The following is an 18,669-nucleotide window of genomic DNA, read 5'->3' as shown; positions in this document are numbered from 1 at the left end:
TTTCGAAGACACAGTAGGTCTTCATCATCAGCAGAAATGCTAAAGGATTATAATTAACACAAACTAGATATATACAGAAAAAAATGTAATAACTTCCGGATCACTGAATGTTACTGGTCCATTGGCTTAAAAATGTTCATTAATTACAATTAGAAGGAAAAGAAGTTTGTCTAAATTCACATTCAAACTTTTTTTTACTATTTTTAAACTTTGTTTGTCTAAATTCACATTTAAACTTCTTTTTCCTTTTTTTTTCTTTCAATATATAGATAGATAGATATTTATTGCAATAAAAGCCGCTTTGGGCCATGGCAAAAAATGGAAAATCACACAAAATAATAGCACATGATTATAGCACTCATAGCAAAGTATAGTAGCCTACATGACAATAACAACGCAAAATTACAAAACAAAACAAAAACATAATATAGTACACAATACCATTAAACTAACATACACAGATAGATGTATGTTACATCTATCAAGGGCCATGACTACAAAAATAACAAACAAGAAATCAACTTGTTACTACAAGAATATGTAGTAAGTGAGTAAAATATTGAGTCCTGCCTCAAACAAATCTGTATAGATTTTCACGTGGTAAGTCTGTTTGGTATGATTTTTATGTGAATATTGGTCTTTAATTAAAAATCAACTTCTCTCTCAATTTGTTTTAAATGTGAGCATCCTTATTCGGTATCTTTAAATATGAGTAATTTTTAAGAAAAAGATAACAAAAGACGAAATTCACATATTTGTCTCTTATAAACAACGTAACCTTCAAGAATTTAAGTACTTGGGGCCGTGAATATTGGAATAAAAAAAAAGAATAAAGGCTCGACTTCAAACTGTCTAAATACTTCCCCCCCCTTTGTGTTAAAATATATAGCCGAAATTATATATTTCCCATCTATGCTGTCACTTGTCTTGTCTCACGCTAAGCTGAAAGAAACTAATGAAGAAACCGGTTTGTTCCCGAGTTTTACACAGTGTAAACTTGAGTGAGTGGCGTATAATACACAAGAACCAAAATCCCATCCCCCTACGGAAAAGAAAACAAAACTCAAATTAAATTCTATAATTTGGAAAGCCCTACTTTCCTCGGGGGATAATTTTCCGGGGGAGGGTGGTAGACGCCTAGAACCCCGGAAAATAATGCCTTGAAATCGTTGCGTGGGGTTAGAATCAGGTCAATGGATTGGGAACCAGAACCCATATGTTTACATACAAGAAAAAGGTGTGCGAAAATCGCGTTAATATTAGGTCATATAAACACAGTTTATATGACCAGTTTTTATGAGTTCGCCGTTTAAACACATGGCTACGGCCGCTAAAAAGAGATTACAAGTTCTGGATAGTGATTTGCCTTATAAACTACATACCAAAAGGGACTCGTAGCTGCTCCATAGGATTGGGGTCCGCTACCATTAAGCCGAATTCTACGGAAAATCTTGTTTTGTGAAAAAAGCTATTGCAATTAATTACAGTCAAACTTAGAACAAACTAACACTAATACTAAAAGCTCAGATTTATGTCTTCTAAACACCTTTATGTCTTCTAAACACCGCAACATTGTTTGGATTTTACTTAATACATACAAATTTCAAGCTTTTTTTTAGTAAAGTTAACAAATCAGAAATTACTATAAGTTTCAGGAGTAAATATATTAGATTAAACAGTAAATCTACATTTGCACTTTTTCAGTAATCTTGGTTAATGTAATGATTTTTATTTTCTTTAATTGAAGTTAGAACAGATATAAACACACGGTTAAAAAAAATGTTCCCAGTAAAACATAAGTTCTGGGTTTTGAAGGAATAAAGAACTCATCTTAATACCTGTCTGTGAGTTATTTGTTCTAAGGCTAAATTGATGTCTCATTGTAATTTAGTTCTATACTTTTCTCTAAAGAAAATGTAGATTAATGTAGTTCTGTACTTTTCTCTGAGTTTTTTTTTGCTAAAATTTTTTTTAAATATCTGTTTGAAAAAGACTGCTGCGAGTTGCCATTAGTAGACATTAGGAAATCCATCAGATACTGAGACATGTAATATTCTTGTGTTTTTTTGTTGTTTTATTCGAGGACCATTGTACAGCAATGGTTGTATGCGAAGACATTCAAAATATTAGAGGCCTCCCTTTCTTAATAATTTGTGTTATTATTCAAAATAACACCAATAGTTATCTCTTTACAAAGACAAATTTTCTTACAAAATATTGTTTAAATTTTTTCCCTGTTAAACAAAATTCACCCGCAAATAGTAATTTTCTGTCTCCTTTTTTCTGCTTTCCTCCCAAACTCCCTTACTCTCTCATTTTCTCTTTCATGCTGTCTCACAATAAATTTTTGTCCCCCCTCCCTCGCCTTTTATGTAGAAAATCTTTCAGTTCAAAATCAAAAATGCTAAATGTGGATATTGGAAGTAGTTAAGTATATCTTAGATGTGCAACGAAGACACAATTTAGTAAAACATAAGTTGGTAGCAATTATAATATGTAATGAACATTTATTCTTAAGCTGTTTATTGGCAAAAGTTTTTTGGGGGAATTGGGCATGGTTTGTCTATATTCTCACAATGGCAGACAGAAGGGATGTGTATGGGGATGGACTTCATTCTCTTTTATCCCTCTTTTCTCATGTGTAATACGTTTGATCTTTTATTAAAATGAGTTTGTTTACTTGAGCCGTGAATCACTTGAGCCGTTCTAGCTGAGTGGTTGGCGCTCCGGACTTGAAATCCTGAGGTCAGGGGTTCGAGTCCTGGGGTCGCTGGTGATTTGGTTTGTAACGGAGGTCAACGGTACAACTCTGCAAGCTCAGCCAGAGTTGACCCAGCTCTAAATTGGTACCCGGAGAATCTGAAGAAAAAACACGGGGAGTGTCGGATGATTTGCCCCCAACGACACATTGGACTCCCAGACGTAGGCATCGAATCAGGAGGTCGGTACCTGCGCAACGCAGACCATTTGGTCAGCATGCCAAAAAAGTTTTTTTTAAGTAAATCACTCCCAACCTTTGCAAATTCTGGTGATTTCATCAAATTTAACCAGGTACGGGTACCCGGTACGCTGGGTCTGTTTGAAAGACCCAGCTCTAAATGGGTACCCGAAGAATCTGAAGAAAAAACACGGGGAGTGTCGGATGATTTGCCCCCAACGACACATTGGACTCCCAGACGTAGGCATCGAATCAGGAGGTCGGTACCTGCGCAACGCAGACCATTTGGTCAGCATGCCAAAAAAGTTTTTTTTTTAAAGTAAATCACTCCCAACCTTTGCAAATTCTGGTGATTTCGTCAAATTTAACCAGGCTCTTAGTACCAGTCTTTCAAACAGACGATAAAAATGATCAGAAACCAGGTAGAATATGTCAGTGTCTCCTCTGCCTCTGAAAAATGAAAAGATTTGAATGTTAATGCCACTATTGTCAGCCCCATATCTTTAAACTAATAAAACATGTTTGTAAAAGACTTTTTTATGAAACGGACTAATAGGCTCTATAGGGCAACTACTCTGCAGCCCTATTTAATTTAATTTTTAAGCATTAATCTTGAAGCTAAGTGGTAAATAAAGTTTCATCTTCCAGATTCCGGTGCTACATCACGACTTAATGCAGAAGCAGGCTTCCATATGCAAGAAGGACCCCGGAACTTCCCAAATTAAGTGCGCGCACAACTGGAATAATGTCAGAATACAATCAATGTTGCGGGATTGAGTACAATATTTTTAAGGAGACTTCCAGTGACACTCACTGATTTTTATTATTCTTCCTTGGACAAACGGGACAAGATACTATTCGATACATAAGGGCTTGCTTGGCAGGACTCTATAGACAGCGTCGCAGCATAAATTATATAAAACAAAACAACATAAAACCAAAAACGAGTGTCTTAAGTGAGCAGGATCTTGATCTAGGTGAATTTGTTTTGAACAGTATCAGAGGTTTCTTAGAAAACATAAATTGACGGTTCTGTCCCAGTACGTGTTTTGAGAGTTTGCATGCAATTCCGTATGGCTACACGTAATATATAGAACAATACTTTAGGCAAGAATAGTGATGTGAACGATCATGAACGAACGTGATCGTTATCGAACGATGTGAACAGGAAATGCAGTAGGGGGCTTGGGGGGGGGGGGCAGTCATCCTGTGTTCTCGCACACCCTCCCTTCTTGCTTCTCCCCTCTCCAGATACCCATTTAGATTGTTTTATATTCTTTGTTCATTTCATGTACATATTTTTTGCGGGCTAGTATTCTGTGTGCATGTTCCGTGGATTACGTTTTTTGGAGTATAGTCACCGAATTCTCTGTAGACAAATTTTGCCAGATAGATAGATTGATTTAGATGCAAAGCAAATGGTAAGTGTATATTTGCTGAGCAGCTTTCGGTTAAAGTATATGTAGCATAGTTCCCAGTTGATGGGTTGAAAGTTTTTCGTCTAGATTTTTTCGGTTAGTAACTTGGAGCACAGTTTACCAACCAGATTGCTGAAGTTTTTCTTCTGCCTAGTAAATGTGTGAAATTGATTAACTTATTTTTGTAAAATATACTATCTAGCTTTCCTACTTTTGTAAACATTCATTCTTGTAACAATAAAATAAGTATTAAAATGTTTTGGAAAGAGTATTTAGCACTCCTTGAGCTTTTTTTGCATGCTAGTCACAGGCAAAGGCTATATTAATGAAGATACACAGCCTTCTTTTACAGTTTCCTAGCTTGAAGTCTTTCAATTTCAAGATTTTAAAGAGTAAATTCTTCAAGTTTCACGAATTTCTTCTTGTTTTTTAATTTTAGGGTTAAAAACACTATTTGTTTTTTTGGCAATCAACCCTTCCCATTTTAGGGATCTTGATAAATTTCACATTTCGAAATTTCTAATAATATTAATTTTGAGATTCATTCATATTTTAAGTATCTTTTGTTTCTTTTTTCAAAAGTCCACAACCTTTCAACTTAATTTAACGAATTAACAGCACTTAAAAAGAAAATTATAGAGTTCTTGTCAAGTTTCAAATTTTCACAATTATCAGGGCTTATATTTTAAGGTTTCGGTAACTAAACATTTAAAATTTAAAGAACCACAAAAATGGAAATTCAACAATTCCTCAACTAACCTTCACAGTTTAACAACATAAAGACTTACCAATTCAAAAATATTAACAAGTTTTACATTTTTACTTGCAAGATTTTAATTTTTCAGATTTGGATTAATAAACTATTATATTTTAAAAACCTTTTTTTTCAAAAGCCCGTAGTTTTTCTACTTAATTTCAGTTTGCCAAAACAAAGCCAGTCAAGTCCGGAAATATTAACGCCAGTTATATTTTCACACTTCTATGAATTTGAATTTTCAGGTTTCGGTAACAATCTTTTTTTTTTTTTTTTTTTATTAATCATAAGTTTATTAATCCACATTCACAAACAAATAAATAAATTAAACAACACTTTCATGCTGGAGAAAACCTATGAAGGTTTAAGATCGTGCGAAAGTCCACGTAACTACTTACCTATAAACTATACAATTTACAAAAACCTCAACTATTTAATTAAAACTATTATAAATAGACCCAAAATAAATAAACTATAACCTATATATATGAAAAAATATAGATAAATAAATAAATAAATAAATAACAGAATTAAAAAGAATAATAGATAAAAAAATATAGAATAAAAATAATAATAATAAATCCAATCTCTATCACTCTTAATACTCAACTCCCTCTCCCCTTCCCCACCCCACCCTGCCCTTCCAACCTTACGTTATCCCCTACCCACCCTTACCTCTCCAGCTCCTCTTCCTCCCCTACCCAACCAACCAGCCATAAAAAAATTTAACATATTCCCCCCAAAAATAATCTTTTAAATTCATTTTAAATTGAGGAAAGTGTTCCGCCGCTCTAATGCTCAATCGTATCTCATTCCATACTGATGGACCCAGGTCAGGTGTTTCATTGAAAATGAAGACTTGGTACCACAACGCAAATCAACAACTATATTATCACTTTGCCTAGTTCCATAATTATGCAGGTCACTCTTAATTTGGTAGAAGTTCTTAAAAACATCAGGGGTAAAACCATTCTTGCACTGAAACACAGATACTGCAGCTTGGTAATCTCTTATCTGACCTACATTAAGGAGCTTCGGGGACCTAAAACAAGCACATGTGTCATGTACATCCTGGACAGCTTTATTTTGTAGAACTAGTACTCTTCTATAGTTTCATAAGAAGTTACTGCTCCATAGGAGGAAACCGTAGGAGATATATGGATAAACCAACGAATAATATATAGTTAAAAGTATTCTTTGAGGGAGAAAGTTCTGTAGACGTCGAAGTATTCCTACCCCACGGGTAATTTTAGATGAAACTGCGTCACTGTGACACTTCCCTGCCAGATAGCAATCAAGATAAAAACTAAGGTACTGAAGACCATTAACTTGCAGAACTGGATTACCCTACAAAGTTACCTGGCTAGAAACATCCAGCGATCCACCATCCGTACAGAACATGATCAAAAATGTCTTGCAAACATTTTCACATAATAGATCTAGTGAAACGCAAATTTCCAGCCATTTTAAGGCAAGATTCACTTTTCTAACCAGGTCTTTCACAGATGAGGCAAACACAGTTAAAACGGTATCATCAGCGAAAGAGATAAGACACGCATCTTTCAAATAAAGACGCATGAGATCAACATAGATGAGGTAAAGCAGCGGACCTAACACTGATCCTTGTGGTACCCCACACGTCACTGGAAATACTGTTGAGCCCACATCATTCAAATTTACTTTGAGGTATCTCCGTTTAAGATAAATTTCAAACCACTTTAAGCACTTTCCGCGGACACCTAACGACTCCATCCGACTTAGTAGAGTTTGAAAATCAACTGTATCGAATGCTTTGCTAATATCTATAAATATAGACAAAGGTGTTTCACCTCTGTCCATACCACTGTTAATTGAAAACCTTCCCGTTTCAAGAATTGAAATTCAAAAATTCCTCAACTTACCTATACAGTTTGAAAACATACCATCTTTCTATTTCAAGAGTCTCAAATAATTTTACATTTCACCCTTCTTAAACATCTATTTTTCAGATTTTGATTAATAAACTGTAGATTTCAACAATCTATACTTTTTTCAAAAGTGCAAAGTTCTCCGACGTAATTTCACAGAGGCAACAGATTCCAGGAATCTTAACAAATTCCACATTTTCAAACGTCCGCAACTTATAATTTTCAGATTTTGATAGCGAAACCTTTTACGCATCAAGATTCTTAGGTTTACTAGGCTAAGAGCTTCACATTTAGAGAGTATTAATAATTAAAATAAAACAATTCTTCGACTTACCTTTACAATTTGAAAACATAAAGCCATCTCATTTCAAAAATATTAAATAATTTCAAGCTTCTCACTCCTTTTACTTTCATTTTTTACGATAGTTCACAATTCTTCGACTTAATTTCATAGTTTGACAACATACTGGCAACTCTGACTTTCATGACTGATAATTTTAAGATTTTGGTAAGACATAATTTTTAGATTTCGAAAACATAACCGCTCCCATTTCAATAATCTCTACTTTTTATTAGTTTCCGAGTTTTGAGGTTTTAACTCGAAGTTTCGCTAAGTAAACCCTTCCAGTTTCAAGACGTTCAAGACTTTTAGTACTTTTGAGGTTCTGAGTCTTGTCATGGTCTAAAAAAAAACTTTTTCCCATGCTGACCAAAGGTATGCGTTGCGCAGGTACCGATCTCCTGATTCAATGCTTTCAGCCGGGAGTGCAGTGCGTGGTTGGGGGCAATCTAACGCTTCCCGTGTTCTTGCCCCACATTTTTTCAGGTACCCATTTCGAGCTGGATCGACTCTGGCTGAGCTTACAGAGTCGCACCATTGACCCCCGTTCCAAACCAAATAACAAGGAGTCGAACCCCTGACTTCAGGATTTCAAGTCTAGAGCGCTAACCACTCGGCATGGTCGAAAAACCTAAAACACTGCACAAAACCTGCTTTTGTACCGACTTTCAATCTTCGAATTATATACTTCGTTGACTTTTCAGAGCCTGACTTGACTGAACCCTCAACATTTAAATGTTTTCATTAGAAAATCCCACAATTATTGGACTAGATTGAACAGTTTAATAACAAAAATTCTTGAGCAGAAGATTGGTGATTTTTCAACATTCATCTGACAAAATTTCAAATAAAAAATTTCATGGTAATAAACTGTAAGTAAGAAGTGAGTCTGCGCCATAATAACCAAAAATTTAAAAAAAGAAATAATGATAATCCTTATTGCTACTGCTACTAACTACTCACCGCAGTACCAAGCCACCTGAGGCCGACTGAGTTACGCAAGCTTCTCTTCCATCCCAGTCTATTCAAAGTTCCCCTCTTTACACCCCCCCCAGGAAGTTCCCATTTGCCTTAAATTTTTCCTTTCGATATACTCCCATCCCAGCCGAGGACGAAAAAAGGACAATATTCGGCAATCTTCCATCCTTCATCCGCAGAACGTACCCCAACCATATCAACATTTTTCTGATTATAGCCCTAGAAAGCGGTCTTGAACCACACTTTTCATAAAACCTACTGTTTGAAATAAGGCCAGTCAGCCAGGTACCCAGAACAATCTGTAGGCAATTTCACTGGTAAATATCTAGCAAATCTTCATCTGTTTTTCGAAGTGTCGATACTTCAGAACCATATTTGACCACTGTCACCCCTGTTGCTTTTAATTTTCTAATCTTGGTTCGCCGACTTATCTTCTTATTCTTCCAAACCTTTTTCGACAGCGAAAAAAAACCCTGGGCCATGGCTATTCTACTTTGTACATGCTCGCTGCACCCACCATCTTTACTAATAATACTACCAAGGTAAGTGAAACTCTCCACTTGATTGATCTTTTCGCTACCCAACGTCACCTTTTCATCTTCATTTATCCTTAGCTTTAGCGACTTAGTCTTCTTAACGTGAATTTTCAAACATATTCTAGCACCCTAAACTCGTAAAACCTTAAAAGTTCATTCATTTTACTCAATTTTTTTGTGTAAAATGCTTAAATCATTGGCGTAATCTAAATCCAGAGAAGGTTTTCTTCTCTATTTGATTCCATATTCTCCCATTGCCTTTCCTGTGCTCCTTAAGACAAAGTCCATCAAAATAATCCATATAAATGAGGACAGAACACAACCCGGCTGAACTCCTGATTTGATACAAAATCAGCTACTAACCTCATTTCTTACCTTAACCGCAGCAATGTTATTGTCGTACATGGCGTTAATCACTTTAATATATTTGTCTGGTATACCGTGCAAGCATAAGAACTTTGCTAAAACTATTCTATCAGCTGAATCGAACGCTTGTTTATCAAACAGTTTGTGATAATGAAGTGTAAGTAAGGAGCAACCCGGCTCAACAGTAACCGAAACTCTAAAAAACGGAATTTTGATACCAACAGATATATCAAAAGAATCGGTTTATTATGATGATTAAATAAAAAAAACAGGTTTTTTCTACTGAAAGTAAATAACAACATTAAAACTTAAAACTAACAGAAACTATTAAATACATGAGGGGGTTTTCTCCTCCTCAACATCTCACTCTTTACGCTAAATTTGTTTAGTACTTTTGAGAAAAATCTTCTTATTGTTCTAATTAAACAAATGTTGTGTTTCAGGAGTCGTTCTTAAAGAATTGGGACATAATTCAAACTTTAACTTAGAGTGTGAGGTGTTGGGGAGGGGCAAACCCCCTCATTTACATAGTAATTTTTGTTCGTTTTAAGTTCTAATGTTGCTCCTTACTTTCAGTCATTTAGTTTATGATCGTTTTCTAAATATTGCCAGGAAATCTGCCTAGACATCCAAGGGAAAATACCTCCTCCTCAAGGATTTATTCCCTACAAGATAACTCAATCCTAGTGAAATCTACCCCGGACAATTACCCTTAACATCTCCACGCGTAAAATTGACTCGGCAAGGATAAAGCAAAGCGTAAGAAGAATATCGTATGGGAATTCTGGCGAATTTCTTCTTAAAAATTCAACCCCTGGAAAATTCCCTCCCTGTGGATAATTCCACCAGCAGAAATTCACCCCTTCCCCATCGAAAAAATGTAGGCATACTTCCCAATAACAAATACTATACGTAAGCAATGGGAAAATTTTTCAACTTAAAGACCTTTCCCCAGGGGCTATGGGGCTCATGATATCTCCAAAGGCATAGTTATTCGGCTTTTCAACTATGCTGAACAAAATGGCTATTCCAAAATTTTGATCAGATGATTTTGACAAAAAAAGGGCGTGGGAGGGGGCCTAGTTACCCTTCAATATTTTGTCACTGTAAAAGAGAACTAGAACATTTAATTTTCTTTTAAATGAGCCCTCTCCCGATATTCTAGGACTAATGGGTTGGTACGATCACCCCTGGAAAAAAATAAACACGCATCTGTGACCGTTCTTCTGGCAAAAATACAAATTCCACATTTTTGAAGATAGGAGCTTGAAACCTATACAGCAGGGTTCTCTGATACGCCGGATCTGATAGTATGATTTTCATTAAGATTCTAAGAATTTTAGGGGATATTTCCCCATTTTTTCAAAATCAGGCATAATTTTCTCAGGCTCGTAGTCTTTGATGGATGACACTGAAGTTAATTAAACTTATATTTTTGAAATCAGCATAATAAGCCAATCCTTTTGATATATCTATTGGTATAAAAATTCAGTTTTTTAGAGTTTCGGTTACTATTGAGCCGGGTCACTCCTTACTATCCACGAACTGTTTGCTTTCAAATGTCTTAGTTTTAAGTCTAGTCTTACAAGTTTGAATTCTTTCCCAATTCTTTGAGAACGATTCCTAAGAACAATTTTCGTTTAATTAGAACAACAGGAAGCTTTTTTTCAAAAGCTTCGTAAAGATTGAGGTGTTGAGGAGGAGCAAACCCCCACATAAATGTAATAAGTCCTTTTCGTCCTAAGTTTTAAAGTTGCTCCTTACTTTCAGTTGAAAAAATTTGTTGTTTTTCTCTATTTAATAATCTATAAAACTGAGGACTAATGGTTTTTGATGACTGAGACACTTCTCAAGTATTAACCTAACATTAAAGATTTGGTCAACGCATCCTCTGCCCGTAGTAAAACTGCGCAGTTCTTCTTTTAAAACTTTGTCTACAGCATCTCTAATTCTAAAAGTATAATCATACTAAGTAATTTGAAACCTAAAGAATCCAGGCTAATGGTTTTATAATTACCACACTCACTTTTATTACCTTTCTTATACAAAGGTTTAGCTAGAAAATTTGCTAAAACCACTAAGTACTTCCACTTTTCCAAAAATTATATTCGCAATCTTCAGTAATGTATTTCTAGCCTCACAGCCATCATATTTAAAAAGCTCATTCAACGCACTATCAGCATATGGGGTTTATTATTTGTTTATCCTTATAGTACTATCACTAATTCTTCCTAACAAAAATCTTCCTTCACATCCAAGGTGTTACAAACTTTTTCACTTTCCTCTACATCTTTCCCTTTAACTCCATCCCGGTTTAGCAAATATTCAAAATGTTCTACCCCTCTCTCTCAAACTTTTTCCAAGTTATTAATTGTGGCCCCGTCCCTATCTTTAACTAGGACAAGTCCAGATTGACTTCTCCCTCTCCATTTCTTAAGATACCAGTAAAATATTTTACTATTGTGCCGTCCAGCTGCATCTTCCAGATCTTCGGCAATTTTATCCATGGCCTTCACTTCACAACCCTTTAGTTCGTATTTTAATACTTTCTCGACTTTTTTAACATTCCTCTTATTTTCATGTGATCAAGCGCTGAAATAATTCTTGTCCAAGCCTCTCTTCCTCTATCAAGCATAAAGCATTCAGTTATTATAATAGACAACGCCAATTCAGTGAACATTTCAAATTGAGCTGTAACATACAGAGAAAACTGGATCAAGTTCGTGAACTCGCTTTAAATTAAAGCAGGTTGATCTTCATTTATGATCGTTCTGTCACAAAGAAATCATTTCGGATAAGTTTTAACTTGGATTTTTTTCTTATATTGAAAAGAAGGTAAGGGCTAATCTTAGTTTATGTTTTACAAGTGCCTAAGTATCCTCATAAGAATAAGATGAAAAGAAATTATAACTAATTATTAGTTTTCATTATTAGTTAGTACGTTAGTAAATAATCACATAAATAGTTAGTAATTACTTTCTTTTACAGACCTATATCAGATTGTATTCATTTGTCAATACTTTTTTTAAGTATTTGCGACGGTTATTTGAAAATTAAGTTTTTGGTTACCGACCTTCAATCCTGAAAATGAAAAAGTGTAACTTAATTATTTAAGTTGAATAAAAATTAATACATTTTGTATCCCTGATAGTAATATATTTCTAGCCTTTACTAGCCTCATTGTAATATATTTATAGCCTTGATAGCCTTGATATATAGCCTTGCTTTCAAATACATCCAAAATGTATTAATTTTAAATCAATTTAAACAATTAAGCTACGCTCATTTATTTTCACCAATGATAGTCGGAGCATATGATAAAATATTGCATTACACACCAAAATTTCTGAATCTATTATCCAAGGGGGCAATGGGTAGAAATTATCCAGGAGGAGGGATTTTCCGCGGTGAATTCTGTACAGAGGGTAATACGCCGGGGGAGGATACACCTAGACACGGCATCAACATAAAATGAAACATGGTTGAAAAATCAGCTAAAAATATTTGCTACCGAAAAAATTGATAAAGTGTAGCTTACCTTTGAAAGTTCTTTCGCCTTTTATAGTCAAGGATCTAAAATGTATTGATTTTTAACCAACTTAAATAAATAGGGCTGCGCTTACAAACCAAGAAAATTCTTGGGGTTATAATCAAGGGGGAATTGGGTGGGAATCATCCAGGAGGAAGGATTTTCCGCGAGTAAATTTTCGGATGGGAAATACGCCGGGGGAGGGAGAATATGCTGAGGGAGAATAAACCTCGACCCGTTATCAACATCAAATGAAACATGGTTGAAAAATCAGCTTGGTACCAAAATTTTAATAAAGCATAGCTTACCTTTGAAAGTTTATTTGTCTTTGATAGTCAAGGATCCAAAATGTATTAATTTTATATCAACTTAAATGATTAAGCTATGCTTATTTATTTTCGCGATTGAAGGTCTGAACATTGATAAGATATTGTATTACGCACTAAAAATTTCTGGGGGGGATATTATCCAGAGGAAAAAGGGATAGGAATTATGTGAGATGGGGGATTTGCCATGGGGTGATTTTCTAGGGGTAATGTTCCACGGGGGGGGGCACGCCGGGGGGGGGATAAATATCAGCAAAAAATCAGCTTAAACGTTTGGTGCAAAAAAACAGGATAAGGTGTAGTTTAGCTTTGAAAATTTATTTGTTTTTGATAGTCAAGGCAAGGATTTTGAATCCTTGGCTATCAAAGACGAATAAACTTTCAAAGCTAAGCTACACCTTATCAAATTTTTCGGTATTAAATGTTTTAGCTGAGTTTTTACTGTTTTTTTTACTGCTTTTTACCCAAACCCCGGTTTGTCACCCCCCCCCCCCCGTGGAACATTCTCCCCAGAAAATTCTTCCTTCCAAATAATTCCCACCCATTTTTCCCCTGGATAGCACCCCAGAATTTTTTTGTGTATAAAGCAATATTTTTTCAATGTTCAGACCTTTAAACATAAAAATAAATAAGCGTTGCTTAATCATTTAAGTTAAATAAAAGTTAACATATTTTGGATTCTTGACTATCAAAGACGAATAAACTTTCAAAGGTAAGCTATACATTATAAAGTTTTTCGGTATCAAACGTCTTTATTTTTTTTTTTTTACTGATTTTTAACCATGTTTCATTTTATGTTGTTGCCAGGTCTAGGCGTACACCCCCTCCCCCCTCCCTGGTTTATTCTCCCCCATGAACATTCCCACCTTAAAATTCACTCTTTGGACTATTTCGATCTTTGGACTGTTTTCGAACAAATTTATATTTCAAAATTTCTATCAGATACATTTTAGGAAAAAACGACTTGTGTGTGAGGGAGGGGGTGTCTGCCCTCCAATCACTTCAGCTCTTAAAAAGTGCACTAGAACTTCTGATTAACAATTCAAAGAACCCTCTCCAAAGTTTATAGGACGACCCTTACTATAAAAACCTTGTATGCCTCACAGGTTCCCTCAAGTTACTTTCGACTTTTTAAAGGGCACTAGCCCTATAAACTTTGAATCGAAGGACCCCTTTTGAATTTTCTACGACAGCTCATTCCATACGAAGTGAAAATACGACTTGTGAGGGGGGCATATGACTATTAATTAGGGCACTAGCGCTCTCAGTTTCAAATGAAATGACCCCTTTTTGAAGCTTTTACAAAAATTCCTTCTATACAAAGTGCCTTGGTCAAAAACAAAAAACATTGTGCTTACATTGATCTTTACTTAGGCAGTGCTATTGTGGAAAGAAACCCATAGTAGAAAAATCAGCTAGGAACAGGTTTTTAAGCCCCAAAACGCCCTCCAAAGCAGATCAAGCCCAGAAACATTATCCATTAATCAGAATCCTGTGCAAATGCTGCGTCCTTTACTAGGCTATAATATCCTCGAGGGGCGCCAATCCTCAAGTGGAAATAAAGTTGACTTTAAAATTCCCAGTATTACGGTACCCCGACAGGATCGAGGAAAGCCTTTGCAGAGGCTGTTTTCCATTACGCCCCGCCGCAGATGTCTTTCTATAGCAGATCCTCCCATGATGGTGTTCTGCGTCACCATGCTATTTATCTTATGGCTGGGAGGTTTGTAACTCAAGGGACGTGTCCACGCACCGGTGAGCTCTGATGAGTGTACATTCGAGGGGCCTTTTTCTTCCTCTGTCTGTATTTACGGCCCCCAGGTGAGGGTACCCCAGTTTCTGCTTAGGACCCTCAGGGACCAGATCCTCCTTCATTCCACAACTCGTATGGAGGTACTCTGCATATATGTAAGGCTTTCCCTTTCCTCCGCCTAGGGATGTGCTGAGTGGCTTGGGAGAGGCCCCTACTGAGCAGTGGACTCAGTTGACTCTGTTTTTTAAATTTTAATTAAATTTAAGTTTAATGTTACTATTCAAAAGCTGTGAGCCAGAGAAAATGTACCTAATCTTCGAAAAAGGGGAAAAACATCCCCAAAAGTCAAGTGATCTTAACGGAAATTACACCAGTAGGTTCAATATATTGGTTCAATAAATATATTCCTTATCATTTCCTTGTGGATTATATTATTTGTTTTTTTTTCTTTTTTTTACTCCACATTTATTTTATATTGCGGGCTACAAATAAACTTACTTACTTACTTACTTACTATATTATTACTACTCAAAATCATCTTGAGTATAGAAATTTATTTCCGTTTTTTTTTAAGAAATCTAACCAATGTTAACCGATTGACGTAGATGGTTGTATTAATCAGTATTTCTGGTCTTGTTAATTTTAAGTTGCGTCTTTATGTTTTATATTTATTGAATGTACTACTCATAGTGTATCCTGAGGGGAAATAAAAGTATTATTATTAAAGGGGGGACACATTACAGTTTAGAGTTTAAGACGTTTTATGCGGGTTGTCAAAAGGGCATATCAGCAATATCTTAGGAACAGTTTTGTGTGTGAACTTGAAACTTGCAGGGCTTGCTGTGGGGGATGTTCAACTAGCCAAAAGACAATATTTGCATCCTAATGCTACTGCTACTACTAATAATACTGCTACTATTATTACTACTGCTACTAAAGTTAATGCTACTACTATTAATTCCACTGCTACTACAAGAGCTAAGTATTAGGGTGAAGCTTTAAAGGAATATAGCGGAAGCTTTAAAGGGTGAAGCTCATAGTGTATCCTGAGGGAAAATAAAAGTATTATTATTATTATATAAGAACACTCTCCAGTAGAGGTTTCGAGTCCCTATCTACAAAACATGGAATGCTGCTCTTTTTTCGAAGGAAAGGTCACGGATGTTTTAAGTTAATGCTGCTCTTTTTTCGAAGGAAAGGTCACGGATGTTTTAAGTTTGTTTTATAGCGCAACCGTACCTAAGTAAAGGTACTAAAAAAACAAACTTTTTAGTGAAGATCTTTCCACGGGAAAGTGACGTTTTTGATGAGCATCCAATAGTATTAAATTGAGCATCCCAGCTACAGAAAAAGTAATGCCTTATATGGGCGTGTTTGTTCCTCAAAAGTCACTTAGTCTAGTCCAAATAAGAAAAGAAGGAAATAAAAAACAAGTTTTTTTTTACTGAATGTAGGGAGAATTTTTCAGAGAGAATTTTACGGTGAAAATTGAGTTAGAATGAAAAGCATTTTTAAAGCACTAAATAACTTTAACGTAAAGAGGAAGGGCTGAAAAGGGAAAGCCTCCATCATATACGGAACAAATCTTATTGGTTTTAAGTTTAAATCCTGCTTCTTACTTTCAGTTTAATTTTTTTTTTAATTGACCACTAAATTTATTGAACTACCATTTCAAACTTTTTAAAAATACTATTTTTTTATATAAATTAATCCTGAGCTGTAACAACAAGAGACATGAATGTGCTGCTAGACAGCACTCTGATCCTTAGAGTTTAGAGGGTTTAACAAGAGTTAAGCCCAACTCCAGTTTCTAAGCGTTGACTAGTATTACAATTTTCATTATTTCTTAGTTTTTTATGATAGGCAAATATATATTTCAGCTATATACTTGGTTGTTTGTCGGCAAGGATCTATATCGGCTAATCATAAAAGTAGATGTGGTGCAGGCTATACAGTAGGCAGCCTCAACATGACGCTCATAAAATTAGCTTCGGTAGATTCATGGATTCTGTAAATCTTGCGGGGAAAAAGGAAAATTGATTGTACATCACTTCACTAATAATAATTATTTAATAATAACGTATTTGCAGAATTGTTCAAGCATCCACCATCAGCATCCATTGCTCCACCGTGCTACCACAGGGTCAATTCAGTTGAGGCTCCATTTAATTCTTTGTTGCATAATGGGCAAGGTTGAATCCGGGATTTTTTTTTAACTTTAAAACGCATTATAGATTTGTTTGTAAGTGTTTTTTTTTAATGTTTTATTTGAACAAAAATTTCGGGGGGGGGGGGATGAAATTCTCTGGAGTAAGGATGTTAGGACTGCTAGCAGAATTGTCAAGCTGTCATATGCTTCCATTCCGAGGTAGACTTCTCGAAGTGGCAAATATTCATATTCCTTTTTTCCATCGATTCTCAGTATGTTTGAAACGGTCATTACGTAGGACAAGTTCATGTAGTTAATGGTAAAGGTTTTAACTAGTTCTTGTGCTTCTTTTCTCACCCGACGAATAATAAGAAATTGCAATGGGTTTGAACGCTTGTATATTGGAATTTTGTTCCTTACTATATTATAAAACATTGGAGCCGTATGGCCTTTACTATAGGCAACGTTATAGCGTTGCCTCTGATCTAAAATGTGAATTTCTTTAATATTCCCCATATCTTTTCGTTTAGGGTAAACCCAAGATGTACAAAGCCCGCAATTCTGCTGAAACAATTTTTGGAAAAGATTTATATCCATTTGATGCCTTAAAGTATGAAAGTTTTCATATGAAGTATCTTCTGGAGCTTAAAGAAGACTGTTTGAATTGTAAAGCTTCAAAGAACGCGATTCTTAAACTTCAAGATATATCATTAAGTGTAATGGCAGACTCTAAGGTGGAATCTTTGTTTGGTGCTCCACTTTCATTGTGTTATAAACTAATGCTAATACGCCTTGAAAGGGAACCTCCAAGTTACAAATTTGATAAGAAACTGGCCTGTTAGGTGCACATCTCTGACTGATGCATTATCAAATCATGTTTGCGAGTGTTTTGGATTGAAAAATCGAAAGAGCTATGCGATGTGTATATTTAAATCGATTATACAACTTATTTTAAGAGAAGAGCCCTTTCCAGTGAAAACAATTGACCTGAGAGGGGTAGTTTGTAGTTTTCGAGGGTAGTGACTGTACTAATGGCCAATGGCCAATGTACTCATAGCGATGGTTCTATGACAAATAAACTCCTTTCGAAGGTTAGGGTTATAAAATGTGACATCGACAGAGAAATTATTTTAGACTTTAGATTCAGCGAGTGTAGAATGAGAAAAAACACGTGCAAGACGGTTGAAACACGTGCAATGAGAAAATACAGTTGTGTTGTTGATATTTTTAAGAATAACCAGAGAGTTAATAATGAAAGTGGGTACAAACCCCATCTCCATTTTCGTAATTTGGGAATTGAATTAGATACTCATCACGGGCCTGGAATAATCAACTTAGTAAAGCACGCTACACATAAACTTGAAAGTCTTGAAGTAGTTCAAGACACAGATATTCAAGAATGGCCCTCCACTGAGGATCACCTAACAGTGATGCAGAAAACATTAGAACTCCCGGTGCGATCCCTTTATATGGACCTCTCTAAAGAAGTCCAACAAGAGATGCTACAGTCAAACGGCAGAGACGCTTTGAAAAACCCGTTTTTACAAGATGATTCAACACACCGTTGAGAGAAATACTTTGTCTTGCGTGGTTTTAAGATATTTAAAGTGTTGTTTTTTGGGGTTTAGATGGGGAAAAGGGTACCTCGATTAGGTTACGTATTTAATATATGCAA

General features: G+C 35.5%; 1 protein-coding gene across 1 annotated transcript; it reads left to right on the top strand.

Moving 5' to 3' along the window:
• The first annotated feature begins 11,958 nt into the window (after positions 1 to 11,958).
• Positions 11,959 to 18,669, top strand: LOC148953763 (uncharacterized). Its single transcript, XM_089086806.1, has 2 exons — positions 11,959 to 12,072; positions 17,525 to 18,669. The coding sequence occupies exon 2, from the start codon at positions 18,026 to 18,028 to the stop codon at positions 18,560 to 18,562; it is 537 nt and encodes a 178-aa protein (XP_088942932.1). The 5' UTR covers positions 11,959 to 12,072; positions 17,525 to 18,025; the 3' UTR covers positions 18,563 to 18,669.

Source organism: Artemia sp. Qi Xiang Cuo, chromosome 3, assembly GCF_049724085.1.
Source record: "Artemia sp. Qi Xiang Cuo chromosome 3, ASM4972408v1, whole genome shotgun sequence".
In the NCBI taxonomy this organism is placed as follows: domain Eukaryota; kingdom Metazoa; phylum Arthropoda; class Branchiopoda; order Anostraca; family Artemiidae; genus Artemia; species Artemia sp. Qi Xiang Cuo.
This window is presented reverse-complemented; position numbering and strand designations above follow the sequence as displayed.

Bases quoted from the DNA above. Each gene is read 5' to 3' on its own strand.
- LOC148953763 (XM_089086806.1), top strand. From the start codon at position 18,026: ATGGCCAATGGCCAATGTACTCATAGCGATGGTTCTATGACAAATAAA.